At 37.3% G+C, this 20169-nt stretch overlaps 1 protein-coding gene across 1 annotated transcript in view; it reads left to right on the top strand.

The window, feature by feature from the left end:
- The window catches only part of LOC150041006 (vascular endothelial growth factor receptor kdr-like), a 145152-nt gene that overhangs the window by 79576 nt on the left and 45407 nt on the right, over positions 1 to 20169 (top strand). The window contains exons 11-16 of the mRNA XM_090327270.1: positions 4254 to 4374; positions 12476 to 12584; positions 16046 to 16339; positions 16924 to 17070; positions 17178 to 17303; positions 19089 to 19195. Of these exons, the coding sequence (XP_090183396.1) occupies positions 4254 to 4374; positions 12476 to 12584; positions 16046 to 16339; positions 16924 to 17070; positions 17178 to 17303; positions 19089 to 19195 (904 nt within the window). The remainder of the gene's footprint in view (positions 1 to 4253; positions 4375 to 12475; positions 12585 to 16045; positions 16340 to 16923; positions 17071 to 17177; positions 17304 to 19088; positions 19196 to 20169) is intronic.

A 20169-nucleotide genomic window follows, 5' to 3' on the forward strand; every position in this document is an offset into this window, starting at 1 on the left:
GTTGTAACAGTGGTTCTGTCCACTTACTTTTAGCTTTGTCCTATTTCTTTTCTTCACTCTGGCATTCTATAATTCAACTGAAATGAAGCCAGTCACATTGCTTTTATATTTTTCTATGTGCTGGAGACATTTCCTAAAAAATGACTTTCCTACCAAAGTTTTCATTAAGCAACGTGTTACTGAGTACATAGTTACTGAGTATTTACTTTAAGAGCAATACCAGTTCCTGTCTGACTCATCCATGTAAAATTAAAATCTTATTTATTTCTCTAAAAAAGCACCTGAGGAATCTAAGACTAGTTCCATTTTTAATGAAGAAACTTATGTTCAGAAATTAAATTTTCAGAAGGTATAAGCTAACAGTGCTTGAATATGAATCCCTGCTTCACTGAATATAAGTTTATTATTTCTATCATTTCATCTAGAATCTCTCTTCAAACAGATTTTAGCTACTCTACAAATGCTCAGGGCCTGGGAATGTGGCTCAGTGGTAGAGTACTTAACTAGCATTCATGAAGCCCTAGGATCATTTCCTCAGCACCATATACATAGGAAAGCCAGAAGTGATGCTGTGGCTCAAATGTTAGACCACTAGCCTTGAGCAAAAGCAGCTCAGGGATGGTGCCCAGTCCCTGAGTTCAAACCCCAGGACTGGCAAAAAAAATAAAATAAAATAATTAGATAAAAAACACAAAACAAACCACAAATGCCCAGAACTTTGGTCTTTTAATACATTTGCCTTTGCTCAAGATTCAGAATGGGAAAATTTAATTGGGAAGTGGTATCAGTAAAGGCTTCAGACTATATATCATCTAGATACAAGGGTTTGTTATAAATAAGGAAAACACTGATCTTAAGTTCAATGCCCTCTAGTTGCATGGATTTCTTCTTTCTGCTAACATCTCTGCTTAAGACCTTTTCAAAACCTCCCATGCTCCTGGTTAGGAGGATTAACATGAAAATGGCAATACTACTAAAAATCTATTTAAATTTCAATGCAATACCCATCAAAATCCTAATAACATTCTTGAATGAAATAGAAGAAGCAATCCAAAAATTCATATACAATAATAGAAGACCCCAAATAGCAAAAACAATCCATAGAAAGAACAGTGCGAAAGGACTATCAGTATCAAACCTCAAACTATTATTATTACTTTATTTTTGCCATTCCTGGGGCTTAAACTCAGGGCTGGGCACTATCTTTGAGTGCTTTTGCTCAAGGCTAATTCTCTGCCACTCTTGAGTCATAGCACCACTTGGGACTTTTTCTGTGTTTATTGTACTGAGGCATCAAACCCAGGGTTTCATGCATGCTGGGTAAGCACTCTACCACTAGGCCGCATTGGCCCCTCAAACTATTATAATGTCATAGTTATAATTAATAGCTTGGTACTAGCATATGAACAGGCCTGAGGACCATTAAAATAGAATTAAAGACCCAGAAATGAACCCACAGACCTGTGACCACCTAATCTTAGATAAAGGAGCCACAGACGTAGGATGGAGGAAACAAAGCCTCTTCAACAAATGGTGCCGGCAGAATTGGCTATACACATGTAGAAAACGGATGATAGATTCTTATATATCACCCTGAACCAGAATCAACTCCAGGTGGATCAAAGAGCTCAATGTAAGGCCAGATACCATGGAAATATTACAGGAAGGGATAGGGGAAACACTAGGGCTCCTTGGGACAGGTCAAAACTTCCTAAATAGATATTCAGAAACACAACAAATCAATGAAAGGTTGGATATAAATGGGATTGCGTTAAAACCTTTGGGTTTCTGCATGGTAAAGGACATAGCTAGCAAGATAAATACAAAGCCCACACATTGAGATATCTTCACTTGCTATACAACAGACATGGATATCATGTCAAAAATATACTTGGAGCTCAAAACATTAAGCAACCCCTATTTAAATCCTCATAGAAACAACCCTATCAATAAGTGGGCTAAAGACTTAAACAGAGTCCTTAATGTACTATGTTATCTCTCATCTCTTTTGCTGTCCCTTGGTTATCTCATATGGTTACAGTATCTCACTTTGTTATCAGATATATTGGATTTATTTGCATTTGGTTATTTGAAATTGGATAGGGAAGGGGGGAAAACAAAGACGGGGGGTGGTGGAGGGGAGGGTAATGGGGACCAAGACATGTGAAAGGGTATCAATATATGTGAATTAATGCACCTTGTATCTGGCAAATATCATGTAACCCTTTTATTAATTACAATAATATATATATATAAAAGACTTAAACAGAGATTATTTCTTGTTCTCTGTGAAGAAAAAATAAGAATGGCCAATTGCCACATGAAGAAATGTTTAACCTCTCTGGCCATAAAAGAAACTCAAATCAAAACAACTTTGAAGTTTCACCTCACCCCAGTTAGAATGGCCACCATCAAGAAAACTTAATAGTAACCATTGTTGGCAAGGATGTGGCCAAAAGGAAATGCTACTACACTGTTGATGAGAGTATAAACTTGTTCATCCACTCTGATAAGCAGTATGGAGGGTCCTCAAAAGACTAAACATAGAGCTCCCATATAATTCAGCAATTCCATTCCTGGGCAACCACAAACCCAGAAAACCACAAACAAGGCCACACTAAAGTTACTAATTTATCATAGCTATTCTTTCCATTGCTAGAATCAACCCAGATGCCCCTCAGTAAATGAATAGATCAAGAAAATGTGGTGTATGTACACAGTGTAAGTCTATGCTTCCGTCAGAAGGAATGGCATTGCCCCATTCATAAGACAATGAAAAAAATTAGGAAAAAAATATATTAAGCAAAGCAAGCCAGACCCAAAGAAACAGGCTGCATGGTTTCTCTCATTTGTAATAATTAGAACATGTATAGGATATTCTTAGCAATGGATCACAATAGTTCATTAGTTATGTGCATATGACTATAAAAAATGATGCTTGTTGAAATGAACTCCAAGAAAGGGAAATAAAGTTGTTGGGTTTTTGTTGTTTTTTTTTTTTTTGGTCAGTCATGGGACTTAAACTCTGGGTCTGGGCGTTGTTCCTGAGCTCTTCAGCTCAAGGCTACCACCCTATCCTTAGAGACACAATGCTACTTCCGGTTCTCTAGTGGTTAATTGGAAATACAAAGTTTTTATATAGTGTACTATTTGCACTTTTATTTTCTTTCCCCCCTTTGATTTATTACTTGTAGTCACTGTTTCTATTTCTTTACCCTTTGTCTTGTATATATAAGTTCATCTGATTTGGAGAAGAAAAGGAGGATCATAGAACTAGTGGGACAAAGCGTGAACCATTGTTGAGTGATACTCACTAGACACTATGTTGGAAATGAATTTTACAACTTCGTGCGGAGGGGAGATTGGGAGAAGGGAAATGGAAGAAAATGAAGGAGGGAATAAACACTTTCAAAAAGAAATTACTCATTACCTTACTTATGTAACTGTAACCCCTCTATAAACCACCTGTACAACAAAATTTAAAAGAAGAAAGGGATCTTTTAAAAATTCTTAATTTCACCTGAAATTGTTGTCTTACAGAAACATTTCTACCTTGTATTTATTTCAGAATTCTGCTCAATAGTTACATTCCCAGAGAAATATTCCTTGACAATAAAATCTAAAACAGGCATACTTCTTTTTTTATATATTTTTATTGTAATTAATAAAAGTGTTATATGATATTTGCCAGATATATGGTGCATTAATTCCCATACATTAAAACAGGCATACTTCTAACTTACTATACTTTGTTTTGGACTGCTAAATAGAAAAAAAAGCTTGAAAATATATAATTTGCAAAGAAAAGATGTTAATTTGATCATTGATTTTTTTCAAGCCTGATTATTCCAGAAGAATGGCATTTTCACATTGTGAGAATCTAGCCTACTTTTATCAGCAACCCATTCCTATGTTAATGACATTAATTTCTTCAGGAGAGCATGACTTAATAAGACTTTAAAAATGCAGTACCCTTCTAAACTGTTGTCTTGTTGATTAAGATTCCAACAAAGGAATTTTGAAGGGCACGTGTGAATTAAAACACTAACCAATTGATTTATATTGATTTATATTTATTTGTCTTTTGCTTAGATGAGGTTCAAATGGGTTTACTCAGCCGTAAGAAGAGACTGTTTATTTGGTATTCTCTGATGACAATAGGTCCTAGATTACAAGTGTATGGTCCCTGCAATGCTCAATATACCTTTTACTATTTCTGGTGGAAAGGCTATAAGTGTCTCTTTATTTCCCAGGTGTATGCAACGGGGCAAGCGTATGCAGCTTTCCAACAAGATGCCGAATTATGACCTCACTACAAGTAACAGGATTCTTTCCATTGAAGAAATGATATTGACACATGGAGAAAAGACCAAGGTAGATTGCTGATAGTTAGTGTTATAGAAGTGACTTCACAAAGCTCAATAAAGCTGGCCTGTTTTTCTCACACTGAAATCACATTCCAGGGATGACTGCCTTCTAGGGATTGATGAGAAAATGGTACATACACTTTAATGACCTCCTTTTTAATACCGTTTCCTTCTGTAGCTCCAACTGCTTCAATTTGTTGTGTAACAGAGTCTGGCCTCAAATTTAGTATCCTTTTGGTTCTGTTGCCAAGTACTGGGATTACATGAACACCAGAGTTTATGTTCCCTTAATAACTATCTCCTCAGGGCTGGGAATGTGGCTTAGTGGTAGAGTGCTTACCTAGCATGCATGAAGCCCTGGGTTTGATTCCTCAGTACCACATAAATCTAAAAAGCTGGAAATAGTGATAAAGTTCTAGCCTTGAGCAAAACAAGCTCAGGGACAGTGTCTAGGCCCTGAGTTCAAACCCCCAGGACTGGCACAATTTTTTAAACTCCTCATATCAATATCATCATTGTCTGTCCCCAAGGTCTTGAAAATGGCTGAATTAGGCTCTAAATCAGGGATGAGGGACCTTTCTTCTGCCACGTTCCATTTGATTTATTTGTAACAACATTCAAGGTACATACAAAATTGTCAGTACAGATAGCCAACAAGAAGTTCACATATCTTTTCTATCATGTACCAAATAATTGTGTGGGCCTGACTTGGTTTGTAAGCCTATCATTCTCCAACACAAGTTTTTAATAATAATTGAAAGAATCTACTTATGTTGAATTCTAGAATCTTTTGGCTGGGGAATGGAGTCATTTGAAAGTTGATTTGGAGCAAAAGGATTGATGAATTCTGTATAGGCAGTGGACACAGTATACACACAACTTTTTTTGTATGAAAAATACAATGACAAGATGTGTAGGGCAAGTGGATGCTGTTGAATACAAGTGATAAAAATGAATGTCTTGGGGCCGGGAGTTTGGCCTAGTGGTAGAGTGCTTGCCTAGCATGCACAAAGACCCGGGTTCGATTCCTTGGTACCACATACATAGCAAAAAGCCAGAAGTGGTGCTGTGGCTCAAGTGGTAGAGCCCTAGCATTGAGAAAATCCAGGGACAGTGCTCAGGCCCTGAGCCCAAGCCCAGGACTGGCAAAAAAAAAGTTAGAAAAAAAATGAATATCTTTTCTTGTTTTGGATGTTAACCAGAAATCTTCCAGCTTTTACACTTTCAGTCTAATACTATCTTTCATCTTGATTTAAATAGCATTTATCTTGTTAATGTATGTTTATATCCTGACCACTTCAGCATTTTTACCATGAAGGATGTTGAAATTTATTAAGTGCTCATTCTGCATTAATCATGTTTTAGTCCTTTATTGATTTGCATATATTGAACCATCCTTGAATCCTTGGGATAGATTCCCACTTGATGATTCTTCCAAAATATAAAGAAAACAGCCAGGGGCCAATGGCTCACTCTTGCTTTAGATTTGTTCTTATTTGGAAATACTTACATCTATCTTTATCACTGCTATTGGTCTGTCATTTATATATATTTTTTGTTGTTAGTTTCTCATCTGGTTTTAATATCAGTGTGATGCTGGCCACATTTGTTTAGAAGAATTTCTTTTTTCTTGTGGGTTATGGGGCTTGAATTCTGAGCATGGGTACTGTCCCTGAGCTCTTCAGGTCAAGGTTACCACCCTACCTCTGGGCCTGGGCTTTGTCCCAGAGCTCTTCAGCACAAGACTACAGCCCTACCCCAAGCCACAACCCCACTTTGCATTTTCTGGTGATTAATCTGAGATAAGAGTCTCACATTCTTTAGTGCCTGGGCTGGGTTTGACCCTTGATCCTCAGATCTCAGCCTCCTGAGTAGCTAGGATTACAGGTGCGAGCCACCATGCCCCGCCAAGAATGTCTTTTTTTTTTCTTTTGTTTAGACTTGGTATCAATTCTTTAAATATTTACTTGAATTGAGCAGTGAATTTTCTGTTGATTGGTGGCTAATGGTATTTAATCTTGACACAGTAGCTTGTACTAAACTTCTTGTGCTCACTTGCTTTGACTGCTTGATCATTGCTCTACCATTTGAGCCATGTCTCCAGTCCAGCTTTAGAGCTGGTTATTGTGGAGATAGAGTTTGGGGGGCTTTTCTTTGCTTCACTGGATTTAAACTATGATCCTATATATCCAAGTTTTGTGAGTAATTAGGATTACTTGTGTGAGCCACCAGTACACAGTTTAGTCGTGATGGTTCTTGATGGTCTGTTCAAGACATTTTCCATCTCATCTAAGTTATCATATTTTATTTTTTAATCTTTCATTTATTTATATATTTAGAAAGAATGCTCATTAAGAAACACTTCAGAATATATAGAGAGAACACTTGTTATATTTAACTTGAAAATTGTAATCTATAACAGGAAAGGTGATAAACTTAATATATTGATATTAAAATATATTATTCTTCAGTACACTCTATTAGAAAGCTGAAAAGACAAATAGGCTATGAGAAAATATTAGTGAATTATACATCTGCACAAGGCTGCAGGTAAAATATGACAAGTCTCAATGCATATATACATATATATATAATCAAGATGCATTTTTACTACAACTAAGTTATCATATTTTAGACAGTTATTTTAAATTTAAAATTTTAATTATATTTTGTATTTCTATGATATCAGTTGGTTATATTTCCCCTTTTAGCTCTTATATTTTGAGTCTCTTCTTTCTCTTAGTTTTCCTAAGGATTTATCTATTTTCTTTTTCTTTTTTCTTTTTTTGTCAGTCATGGCTTTTGAACTCGGCTTGGGAACTGTCCCTGAGCCCTTCAGCTCAAAGCTACCTCTCTACCCTTGAGCCACAGCCCCACTTCCATTTCCTAGTGATTAATTGGAGATAAGAGTCTCGCTTGGCTTTGTATTGCCCTGGCTGACTTTGAACCTTGGTCCGCAGATCTCAGCCTCCTGAATAGCTAGGATTATTGGTGTGAGCCACCTTGTGGGCTTCCCTACCCTCCCTTTTTAAATAACTTTAATGGGTTTCATTTGTCTATTTTCATAAATGTATAGAAACTGCTTTTGTACACGTTGACCTCCTCCTCCCAGACTGGTACACTCATGTCATTCATTTATTTCTCAGATCTACATTCTATATATGAGAGAGAACATGCTATTTGTCTTTCTCAGTCTAGTTTAACATGATGATTTCCAGCTTCATCCATTGTCCCTGAAATAATATAATTCTTTATGTATTCATCAAGCAATGAGCTGTTTCCATAGTGTTGCTACTGTGAATAATATTGCCATAAGTATCTCCATTGTATGTTAACCTAACATTCCTTCAGATGTATGATCCAGCCAGATAGGTAAAGTTGGATTATATTGTAGTTCTGTTTTTTGTTTATTAAAGAAATTATAGAGGCCAGGAGTTTGGCCTAGTGGTAGAGTGCTTGCCTACCATGCATAAGACCCGAGTTTGATTCCTCAGTACCACATATATAGAAAAGTTGGAAATGGTGCTGTGGCTCAAGAGGTAAAGCACTAGCCTTGACGAAAGCCCAAGGACAGTGCTCAGGCCCTGAGTTCAAGCCCTAGGACTAGCAAAAAAATATGTACATTTTCAAAGTGATTGTACTAGTTTACATGCCAACCAATAGTGTATAAAGGTTCCCCCTGCCCATTTCCCAATGGATATACTCTAGCATTTGTTGATAATTTTTTCTTCATAGTAACTAAGTAGGTTCAGATGAAACACCAGTATCTGTCTTTTCTTTCTTTCTTTCTTTCTTTCTTTCTTTCTTTCTTTCTTTCTTTCTTTCTTTCTTTCTTTCTTTCAATGTCCTTATACTATTAGGGTAATAATGGCTTTATAAAATGAGTTTGGTGGCATTTCTTCTCTTTCTATTTCATGAAAAGTTTTAAGGAGTATTAGTGTGAGTTCTTTAATGATCTGGTTTGATACTGAATTGAATCCATTTGGTACTACATCTTCTTTTGTTGGAATTGCTGTTTGCTTTGTTAATAATTGCCGTTCTCAGCCAGGATCAAGAAAGCTAATAACAACAGATGCTGGAGGGGATGTGACCAGGAGGCATCACTACTACACTGTTGGTGGGAGGGCAAACTCGTTCAACCACTATGGAAAGCAGTATGGCAGTTCCTCAAAAGACTAAACATAGAGCTCTCCTATGACCCAGCAATTCCACTACTAGGCATTTACCCAATCGTCCAAAATCAAGGGCATACTAAATCCACTAGCACAACAATGTTCATTGCAGCACTATTTACCATAGCAAAGATATGGAACCAGCCCAGATGTCCCTCAGTTGATGAGTGGATCAACAAGATGTGGAATTCTATGTTGCTGTCAGAAAGAATGACATCACCCCATTTGTAAGGAAATGGAAAGACTTAGAAAAAATCATATTAAGTGAAGTAAGCCAGACTCAAAGGAACATAGGCCCAAGAGTCTCCCTTATTTGTCAAAATCAGTAGAAACCTTGGGCTCTCCTAGCAGTGATTTATAATAGAACAAAATCTAGAGACATAAGGCCAAATAGTATGACACTAAATGTAAGGACCTCCAGGATAAGGAAACAAAAGCCATATAATGAGTGATTGTTGTCCTTAATGTACTATGTTATCTCTCATCTCTTTTGCTATCCCTTGGTTATCTCATATTGTTACAATATTTCACCTTGTTATCTGATGTATTTTATCTGTGCTTAATTGGTTATTTGAAATTGGATAGGGAAGGGGGGAAATCAAGATCAGCGGGAGGAGGGGGGAGGGAAATAGGGACCATGTCATAAGAAAGGGTATCAATGTTTGTGAAGTAATGCACTTTCTATCTGGTGAATATAATGTAACCCTTCTATTAATTACAATTAAAAAATCTTTAAAAAAATCCCTTAAAATATGTTATATTTTGTAGAAACAAAAGTCTATTTTAAAAGTACTTAAAATGTCATATATATAACTAAATATAGATAGTTATGGAAAACAGAGTAAGTACAGAAATAATTGATTAGCTATATACCTAATTAAATTTTACCAACAATACAAATGTTTCTTATAAGACAAAGCAATTATTTTTGTCAAATTAAACATGACATACAGAATACAAATAAATCCTTCACCAAAAAATTGCCATTCTGACGCAATGTAGTTTTATTTTGCATTTTATTATATAGAAATATTCTAAAAAATATGTATCTGTTTATTGACTATGTGTACTTATTTTGACCTGTATTTGATTACTTTGCCCATGTACTACTAGATTATTCCTTTCCTATTTGAGTTTTGAGTACTTTTTTAAAAGTGTATTTTATGGTCAGGGTAATATATAGAGGGGTTCCAGTTACATTCGTCAGGTATTAGGCACATTACTTCTTGAACATTGATACCCCTTCTCATGTTCTTCTCCCACTTTCCCTATTTTTTTCCCTTCCCTTCCCTATTTTAAACAAGCAAATAAACATATGTACAATATACCAGTATATAAATTCCAACAACATGACATAAACCTTAAGGGGAAAAGAAGAAAAATGAAACCACTTCACATAGTACATTAAGAACAACAATCACAAAGATAAACCTCTTGTTTCCCATATCCTAGAGTTCATTTCACTTAGCCTCATCCTATATAGGCATATGTATATAACTACTTTAAATTGTATTTTACAGTCCTGGGGCTGGAACTCTGGGCCTAGGCACTGTCCATGGGTTTTCTAAAGGCTAATGCTCTACCACTTGAACCACAGCAGTCCTTCTGGCTTTTTTTTCTCTGTATTTGATACTGAAGAATCGAACCCAGGGCTTTGTGCATGCTAGGCAAGCACTCTACCATTAGGCCATGCTCCCAGCCCCAGGTTTTGAGGGTTTTTTTTATATACTTGCTATTATTACTCACTTCATTATCACAGGAATAGCTGGCAAAGATTTTTCTCTCTGTCTGCAGGTAATCTGTAGGTATCACTCTGGTAATCATTTACTTTGCAGGAGAAAATTTAGGTTAATCCTATAAAAATTCTTTTTATGTTTGAAATTCAACATATTGTTATTGAATATAGGGGTTGCATTACAAGACCATGAATAAATTATATGCTCTAAATATAATAGAATATTATGCTAATTTCAAGTGTGCTTTGCCAAGTATTTAATAGCATAGGAAATGCTTATGCTTAAATGGAAAATTTAGAAAATGAAACTGGTATATATAAACTAGTTGTCCTTTTTTTGCCAGTCCTGGGGCTTGAACTCAGGGCCTTTGCACTGTCCTTGAGCTTTCTCAAGGCTAGAGCTCTACCACTTGAGCCACAACACTACTTCCAGCTTTTTCTACATATGTGATACCGAGAAATCAAACCTGGGTCTTTCTGCATGCTAAGCAAGCACTCTACCACCATGCCAAACTTCCGGCCCCATATGAAATAGTTTTCTAAAACCTTCGTTTAATAAGTGGAGAGAAAATCTACAAGAAAGAAATGGAAAAGTTAGAGATGGTTGTGTCTAGTGACATTTATTTTTTTGTTTATACTTTGCCCTATTTTCAAATTTTGGTCCTGAATGCATTTTTTCTGGCATGTTAAACTGTGCTTGCCAGCACAATTCATTAAAAAGGAATTTCCTGAGTTACCAGAGTCCTCTTCAGAAAGTCTTTATTATGCCTCCGTTTTGCATGTCTGCTCATTTTTTTGTACTGTTCCTGGGACTCAAACTCAGTGTCTAGGCACTGTCTCTAAACTTTTTTTTTCTCAGTTGTGGGGCTTGAACTCTAGGCCTGGTTCCTGTCCCTGAGCAATTCAATACTAGCTCTCTAACTTGAGCCACTGTGCTACTTCCAGTCTTCTGTCATTAATTGGAGATAAGAGTCTCATGTACTTTTGTTCCCATATTGGCTTTGAACTGTGATCCTCAGATCTCAGCCTCCTGAGTAGCTAGGATTACCAACGTGAGCCAACAGCATCCAGTTTTGTCCCTGAACATTTTTTGTTCAAGGTTAGTGCTCTACCACTTGAGGCATAACTCTCTATTTCTGCCTTTTTTGGCTGCTTAATTTAGAGATGAGTTTCATGGACTTTCCTTCCAAGGCTGGCTTTAAACCAGGAACCTCAGATCTCAGTGTTCTGAGTAGCTAGGATTATAAGCATGAGCCAATAGCACCTAGCTTCTGTCTGTTTTATTCTAATCCATTTTGAATGTTTTGTTTTGTTTCTGTACCGGAATATAAATTTCTTTCATACCAAGTTTTCCAGATAGTAAAATGTAGATAAATAAATATATGATGCTATGATAAAACATTGAGTCTCTAGACAAAGTACAGACTGATTTGAACCTCACTTGCATTATTTCTGTATGATATTTTCCTCTCAGTTTCCTCTTTAGCAATATAGGGGTTAGTAGTAGTTTCCAACCTGAAAAGTTATTGGATAGATTAAATGAAATAAAAATAAATAGTATATATAAATGTATTATTTCTGGCACATTGTGAGCCATTCTAAATGATAACTATGATTATTTTGATGCTTGTGCTCACTTGGGAAATGATTAAATTCATTTGGTATGCTTGTAAATGAGCCTATAGCTATTTTGGTCTACTCTTGAAATTGGATAATTTCAATTGAAAGAAGATCTTGACTAAAACATTTGTTGGGTTCATGAGCATACAAATAAATACAGGTCATTTTCTGTATTGTCCAATATTATTTGTGAGGATAACCTAGATAATGATGTGATAACAAACATCTAGAAAATATTATTTAAATCCACAAATGTTTCTAATTTATGCGTCAGTGTCATTGCACATCAGCAGGAGGGCTTTTACCAGTCATCTCAAACATACAATAATCTTTATGTCAGAGGGAAAGCCCTACCAAGGGTTATACCGTAGTCTTATATTCTCCAAATTAGAAATGACCTACATAATTTCCACTTTCAAGTCATTAGCCAAAGTAAGCAGTATGCTCCCATCCAACCACATTAGAGTGTAGAAGGGAAATTGTACCATATAATTGGAGGGAAGCCAGAAATATTTGGATAATAGCACTAGTGACGGCCACATGCTTTAACCTTGATTAATGCATCTCTTTTCTTTATTTAGATCCAGAGTACACTGACCATACTGGGCAGCAACATTTCTGGTGTTTATTACTGCATAGCTGTCAACAAGGTTGGCTTTGATGAGAGAAGCATGCAGTTTTTTGTTTCAGGTAAACTAAAATTGTTAAGATAATACGATGAAAGCAAGTCTTCTATATATAGTGTGACATGTGTTCAAAAATAAACATGGAGAGATACCTGCAAATCTATCACTGAGAGTTCAGTTTTAAAGATTAAGACAAAATCATGTTGAACTAAAAATACGCTGATAGAGACAGTGCATTAAATCACTATTAGCCATTTAATGCCTGGGCTATGTCCCTTAGCTTTTTTATTTAACACTGGTGCAACAAAGATGCAATATAACTTCACTTACAAATACTAATATCAAGCCATACATAAGTATCTACAAATAAGGTGGATGCCCATGGCTTAGCCCTATAATTCTAGCTACTCAGGAGGCTGAGATCTGAGGATCTTGATTCAAAGCCAGTTTGGGCAGGCAAGTCCACGAGGCTCCTATCTCAAATAAACTTCTCAAAAAAGCTGGAAGTGGTACTGTGGCTCAAGTAGAGTGCTTGCGTTGACAAAAAAAGAAACTAAAGGACAGCACCAGGCCTAGAGTTCTAGCCCCAGGACTGGTCAAAAGAAAGTTATACATACACACACACTCACACACACACACACACACACACACACACACACACACACACACACACACACACAAATTCTGGGCTTGTATATCTGTGTGCTGGGATTGGTGCTTGAGCTTGGGGTCTTTCACTTGCACTTGGCTTTTTTACTAAAGGCTGATACTCTACCACTTGAACAATACTTCCACTTCTCGCTTTTTCCAGTTAGTTGGAGACAAGACTTTTCGGCTTTATCTAGCTTTTTTTTTGTTTTGGTGGGTCATGGGGCTTGAAGTGGGCTTGGGCACTGTCCCTGATCTCTTCAGCTCAAGGCTACCACCCTACCCTTGAGCCAAGTCCCACTTCCTGTTTTCTAGAGGTTAATTGGAGATAAGAGTCTCAGATCCTTTTGTGCCTGGGCTGGCTTTGAACCTTGATCCTCAGATCTCAGCCTCCTGAGTAGCTAGGATTACAGGTGTGAACCACCATGTCTGGCATTATCTAGCTTTTAACTGGAATCCTTAGATCTCTGTCTCCTAAGTTGCTAGCATACAGGGAAGCCATCAGTCTAATCTGCTTCCTTCAAAGACTTCAATTACATGTAATTAATTTTTAGCAATACCAACAGTTGAACTCAGGGTCTCTTTCTTACTGTTCCTCTTGAGCCATGGTTCCAGCTCTTTCTGCTTTTAGTTATTTTTCAGATAATGTCTCACACTTTCTGTCTACATTGGCCTTAGACCATGGCTCTCCTCTCAACACCTCACATATGACTTGCTTTACAAGTGTTTGCCACCACCCCTGGTTTGTTCTTTAAGATAGGATCTCACTAAGTTTTTGCAGACACTGGCCTCCAACTATGATCTTCCTTTATAAGCATCCAAACACCTTTCATTACAGGTGTGAGCCACTATGAGAAATGATAAGAGTCAAAGCTTAAGGAGTTGTTTTCAAGCTAGCACTGTGCTACTTGAGCCACAGCACCACTTTTGGCTTTTTCTGTTTAGCTCCGTGCATACTAGGCAAGCACTCTACCTCAAGGCCTCACTCTCAGCCCAAGAATTGTTTCCTTAAATTGTATAGAACTTGTTAAGTAGTTCACTGATATGTTTAGTCATGATACTATCCATTTTCTTAAACAATGCTTCAATTATTATTTTTTTGGTGGGTCGTGGGTCTTGAAATCTGTGTCTGGGCTTTGTCCCTGATCTCTTCAGCTCAAGGCTTACCACCCTGCCTATTGAGCCACAGCGTCACTTATGGTTTCCTGGTGTTTAATTGGAGTTAAGAGTCTCACATACTTTAGTACCCAGGGTAGCTTTGAACCACGATCCTCAGATCTCAGCCTCCTGGGTAGCTAGGATTACACGTGTGAGCCACTATATCTGGCTTCAATTATTCTTTTCAATATAAAGAATGATACTTTACTGTAAATGTTTCCAATGTTTGCTATGTGGTTGAAAGCTACGTTGCTGGTCTTTTAGAAATGCTGAGCATAGTCTTGGAATCAGATGAGTTGGTCTCTTGTATTTCAAAAAATTTATTTGTACTGGTAATGGGGCGTCAACTCAGGGGTTGAATGCTGACCATTAGTTTTTAGCAGTCTACCACTTGAACCACAGTTCTGTTTCCAGCCTTTTGCTGATTAATTGGAGATAAGAGTCTCACAGACTATGCTCCCCAGGCTGACTTTGAACTATGATGGCCAGATCTCAGCCTCCTCATTAACTAGGATTGAAGATATCAGCCACCAGCACTTGGTAGTCTATCTGCTTTCTAACCCTGCCTCCTCTTTTTTGCCTGAGGTCATATGACCTTGAGCAAATCATTTCCCCTCTCTGATTTATTTTGTAATCTATGAAGTAATATTGATGCTACCTATTCCAGATGGTTAGTGTGAGAATATTAGTTAGATAATAATACTGAGATGTATAGTAAAATACTTAACACATACTAGCTCCTCAGTAAATGTCAAATATTATGCACAGATTAGATGAAAGTACATATCCTTTGTTTTCTCTATACAATTTCTTCCTACTTTATTCCTTTGGGCCAACAACATTATGGGAAATGTGAACAATGAACAAAGCCTAAAAGAAAAAATGAGATCAGGTTAAGAACTGCTAATGCATGGATGGACCTGGAGATTATTATTTTAAGTGAAATAAGCCAGGCATAGAAATATCAATTGTCCATGATCTCACTTTCATGTAGAATCTAAAATCGTTGGTTAAGGTATGTTGAATGAATATATGAAAGAATCACAGTTAGGGCTGGGAGAGTAGCCTAGTGGTAGAATGCTTTCCTAGCATGCACAAAGGCCCGGGTTCAATTCCTTGGTCCTGTGGCTGAAGTGGTAGATTGCTAGCTTTGAGGAAAAATCCCAAGGACAATGTGCAGGCCCTGAGTTCAAGCCCCAGGACTGGAAAAAAAGAAAGAAAGAAGAAAAGTAAAGTATCACGGTGAAATATGTATGTACAATGAGCAAACACTAATACAAAAGAAATTAGACCTTTATCTCTCATAAGTTACAAAGATAAACATAAATAGGATACAAATAGGATGAAAATCTTACTGTAAGATTGGAATAATGAAAATACTAGGAAAAAATATGGCAGAAATGGTCCAGGACATTGGAAGAGACAAGAATATTTTAGGAAAGGAAGAGGCCCCCCCAGAAGCCCTAAAATCCAATACATGTCCTACAAAATTAAAATTGAGGGGAAGGGGTGGGATAAGAAGGGATGGAAAATAATGATGAAAGAAGTAATATTGACTAAGCCACATTATTACTCATTAATTGCTTGGTTGAATGGCACCTTTTCTGTGCAACTACTCAAAGCTAATAAAAAGTGTTTAACGTTGGGGAGGAGAGAATGTTCTTACATTGCATAGTCTGTTGCTTGGTTATCTTCCTTATATTTGTTTTACCTTTATAGATGTGGCTGATTTTGTGGCAGCAGAACCTTTAGTGTCTACAATCGAAGGCTATGATGCGCGGCTCAAGTGCAAGGCAGCTAAATATATGTATAATGAGCTTGCTTGGTTCAGCCCCTCTGGAGAGAAGATTCCTGTTACAGAGACTGAAAGCTTCAGAACTAACTATTCCATTTCATCCACTCTGGTGATTAAGAACGTGACACAGCAGGATAAGGGACAGTACAAGTGCAAGGCTTGGGCACAGATGAATACAACCAAAATGATTCAGCGCAATACCCAGCTCTTAATTAGAGGTAAAATTGGAGATTTTTTTTTTACAATCTCAGAATTTGTACAAATTTAGGCATGGCTTTTGGAGCCAGGATAGACCATTGCTCTTTTTTGGGGGTGAGGAGGGTTGGTAATGGGCGCTGTCCCTGAGCTCTTTCGCTCAACTAGTACTCTGTCACTTTGAGCCACAGCTCCACTTCCAATTTTCTGATGGTAAATTGGAGATGAGAGTCTCATGGACTTTCATGCATGGACTGGATTTGAACTGTGATCCTCAGATCTCAGCCTCCTGAGTAGCTAGGATTATAGGCATAAACCAGCAGCACCCAACCACTATTCTTTTATTTCTTATTATGTAGGCTAAATAAGTTACAGAAAAATTTGGAGACATCACTTTGTGGTCCTTATATCAAAAAAGAAAAAGGAAACTTCTCTAGACTGAGATTGCTCAAAGATTGTTTCCCTCACTCATCCTCCCTTTCTTTTGCATATGGTAATTCTTCCCCATATACACATCTAATTAAATATGAAAAGTACAGCAGACACGAAATATCATATTTGTGGTACCCTGCCTCATTACCTGCCTTCTTTATCCTGGTTTCTACAGAAAGAGTTTTCCCATTCATTATTGAGAATCTCACCAATGTTGAAGTGAATACCAGTGGGAAGATTTTACTAGATTGCAAAGTGGGTGGAGTGCCATTCCCCCAGATCCACTGGTTCAAAAATGGAGTTCCTGTGCTCCCTGCTTTAGGTGAGTCTGAAATTTGGTTTTTATAGCTACTTCAGGGTACCTTGACTTGGGCGGGACTCCAGCACAAATACCTCATATAATAACTGCAGCATTGTTCATTAATGCAGGAATATTCTTTATGAACAACACCTTAATTATTGAGAGAGCCAAAAAAGAGGATGGAGGCCTATATTTGTGTAAAGCAACCAATGAGTTGGGAGAAGTGAGCACAGCAGCTCTTATCACTGTGGAAGGTAAGTTGGAACCTCCTGACTACATTCGTAATCAGGACTGAAACTTGATTGGATTTTTTAATTTATTTACTTGTATTTATATTCTTGCCAGTCCTGGGGCTTGAACTCAGGGCCTGAGCACTGTCCTTGGGCTTTCTCAAGGCTGGCGCTCTGCCACTTGAACCACAGTACCACTTCCAGCTTTGTCTGTGTATGTGGTACTGAGGAATCGAATCCCAGTCTTCGTGCATGTTAGGCAAACACTCTACCACTAGACCAAACTCCCGGCCCCTGATTGGATTTTTTGTAAAGCCATTTGGATGTGGAGGCACATTTGGATGTGTGGAACAGAGGAAATGAGCATACACAAAGTAGTACTCTGTATATCTACTTTGGACAAAAGAGTATGTGGAATGATGTAGTTTGAAAACTGATTTTAGCACCTTAAGCTTTTATTTGTTGTCATTTTGAAGAAGTTTGTTCAGCCTTTCTGGCTTTTAGTTTTCTCATTTGTGAAATGAAAATACAAGCTGCCTTGCCCATCTCTCAAAGGTGATACAAATGAAGGTAGACATAGTAATGCCTTGCAAATGATGAATTATAAAATGAGAATAGTTCCTATTGGCTTGTTGAAAAATATTGAGTAGTGCTTGGAAATATAAATATAGAATGTTAGACCTTAGAGTACATTTGTAGTGTATATGAGACTCGAATGTTTTTTTAAATGCTTGCTGAAGGTTATGGTAAGATTTTGTTGTCTTTAACATTTTGTGTTACAATAATGATTATTTGTTATACACTAAACTCTGTATGTTCAAAGAACTGCCACCACTTAGCGTATGAATCTTGATACACTAAGAGGTACTTTTTCATCTAGCTATATGGGGCACAGCAGACATGCCCTATAATCTGGATTATCCATATTATTCCCCATTACTTTAAGATGGTTTATAAGTTTTGCATAATAAGAAACTGGAAACTGATAGCAGTGCAACTAGTTTAAATATGTTATCTGCTAGATATAGTACATTTCTCATTTAGCACTTGTCTCATAGCTATGTGGTATTATTCCCATTTTTGTTGTGCCTTTACTAGGACTTGAACTCTGCTGACCCTTGGCTTTTCTGCTCATGCTCGGTGCTCTACCACTTGAGCCACAGATCTACTTTTTGGTGATTAATTAGAGAAAAGAGTTCCACAGACTTTAATGGGTGTATTGACTTTGAACTGTGTTACTCAGATCTCAGTCTTCTGAGTAGCTAGGATTAGAGGCATGAGCCACTGGTACCGGTCTTGCTTTTTGTTTTTGTTTATTTGTTTTTGTTTTAGTTTGGTAACCGAGGTTGTAGTGATGGGAGTAAGGGAATAAGGCTAGGGGCTTGAATGTTCTAGGCAAACACTTTAGCTCTAAGCTGTATCTTCAGATCTTTAATAAATTCAATATTTTTAACATGGGAAAACTGAGCTTTAGGGAAATGGGTAATTTGTCAAAACCCCCCCTACTGATGAGGAAAGAGCCAAGACTTGAATTTAGATAATATCAGGCCGTAGCTAGCACGATACTATCATTGTCTTGGCCAGCTAATAAACAGAGAAAACTATATTTCACTTTTGTTTTCTTGCCCATGTGTTGGAAATATATGTACTTACCCACATATAATACAATGTCTTCAAGCCCATTTTTTGAGTCATCCAGAACAATAATCTATCTCTCATAAGGAAAAACTTATATTCCATAAAATATCACATACACAGAATTTGATGAATTCTTTTCCTTAGTAAGTTCTGTTTTTAACTTTTCCACAGTCTCTGAAGAGAAATCCAATATTGAAGTCATCATTCTTGTTTGTACTGGTCTCACAGCAACACTGTTCTGGCTTCTTTTAACTTTGATCATTCGCAAACTTCAAAAGGTAAGAGAAGGGACTGGCAGCGTGGCTGGTAGCTTGCTAGGCAAACAGTACCACATACACAGAAAAAGCTGGAAGTGGTGCTGTGGCTCAAATGGTAGAGCACTATCCTTGAGAAAGCCCAAGGACAGTGCCTAGGCCCTGAGTTCAAGCCCCAGGACTAGCAGGAAAAAAAAAGGTAAGTGATGAAGTTACTTGGGATCCACATATGGTTTAGATAGCCTAAATAGAGAAATTGGTATATAAATTTTGTCTCAGAACAGTCTCTTGGAAGATGACAGTGTTTATCTAGGCAGAAGATGGTATGTGCAAGTAGTGTATGTGCATTTGCACTTGGGACTCTTAACATGCTGAAATTTTCAGTGTGTAGCATCAAAAATCAGTATCGGATGTAAGAGCACAACTCTCTTCTCAGGTTTCATCCTTAATTTTTAGCTAAGTATGTCTTGCATCATTCTTGATGAATTGCAATATATATATATATAGGTTAGTATTTAAGATTCATACTTACAAAATGATACCAATTCTAATACTAATGTGTTTTCCTAAACATGGAATAACATACAGTTGTCAAAGCTAAAACCCTCTTGATTACCTGTGTGCCCATGCAGATTTTCTCTTTTTTTGTGCCATCCTGGGGATTGAACTTAGGATTTAGGGGCTGTCCCTGAGCTTTTTTGCTTATATTCTTTTGTGCTTTTTTGCAATGTTTTTACCAGGTTAGCTAGAGCTCCACTTGCAGCTTTTTGGTGGTTAATTGGAGATAAGAGTTTCATGGACTTTCCTGCCTGGGCACACTCCAAAGTGCATTCCTCAGATCTCACCTCCTGAGTAGTTTAAAATTACATGTGGGGGCCAGGAGTTTGGCCTAGTGGTTAAAGTGCTTGCCTAGCATGCATGAAGACCCAGGTTCAATTCCTCGGTACCATATACATAGAAAAAAGCCAGAAGTGGTGCTGAGGCTCAAGTGGTAGAGC

This window comes from Megascapheus bottae, chromosome X (genome assembly GCF_031878675.1).
Source record: "Megascapheus bottae isolate mThoBot1 chromosome X, mThoBot2.hap1, whole genome shotgun sequence".
NCBI lineage: Eukaryota > Metazoa > Chordata > Mammalia > Rodentia > Geomyidae > Megascapheus > Megascapheus bottae.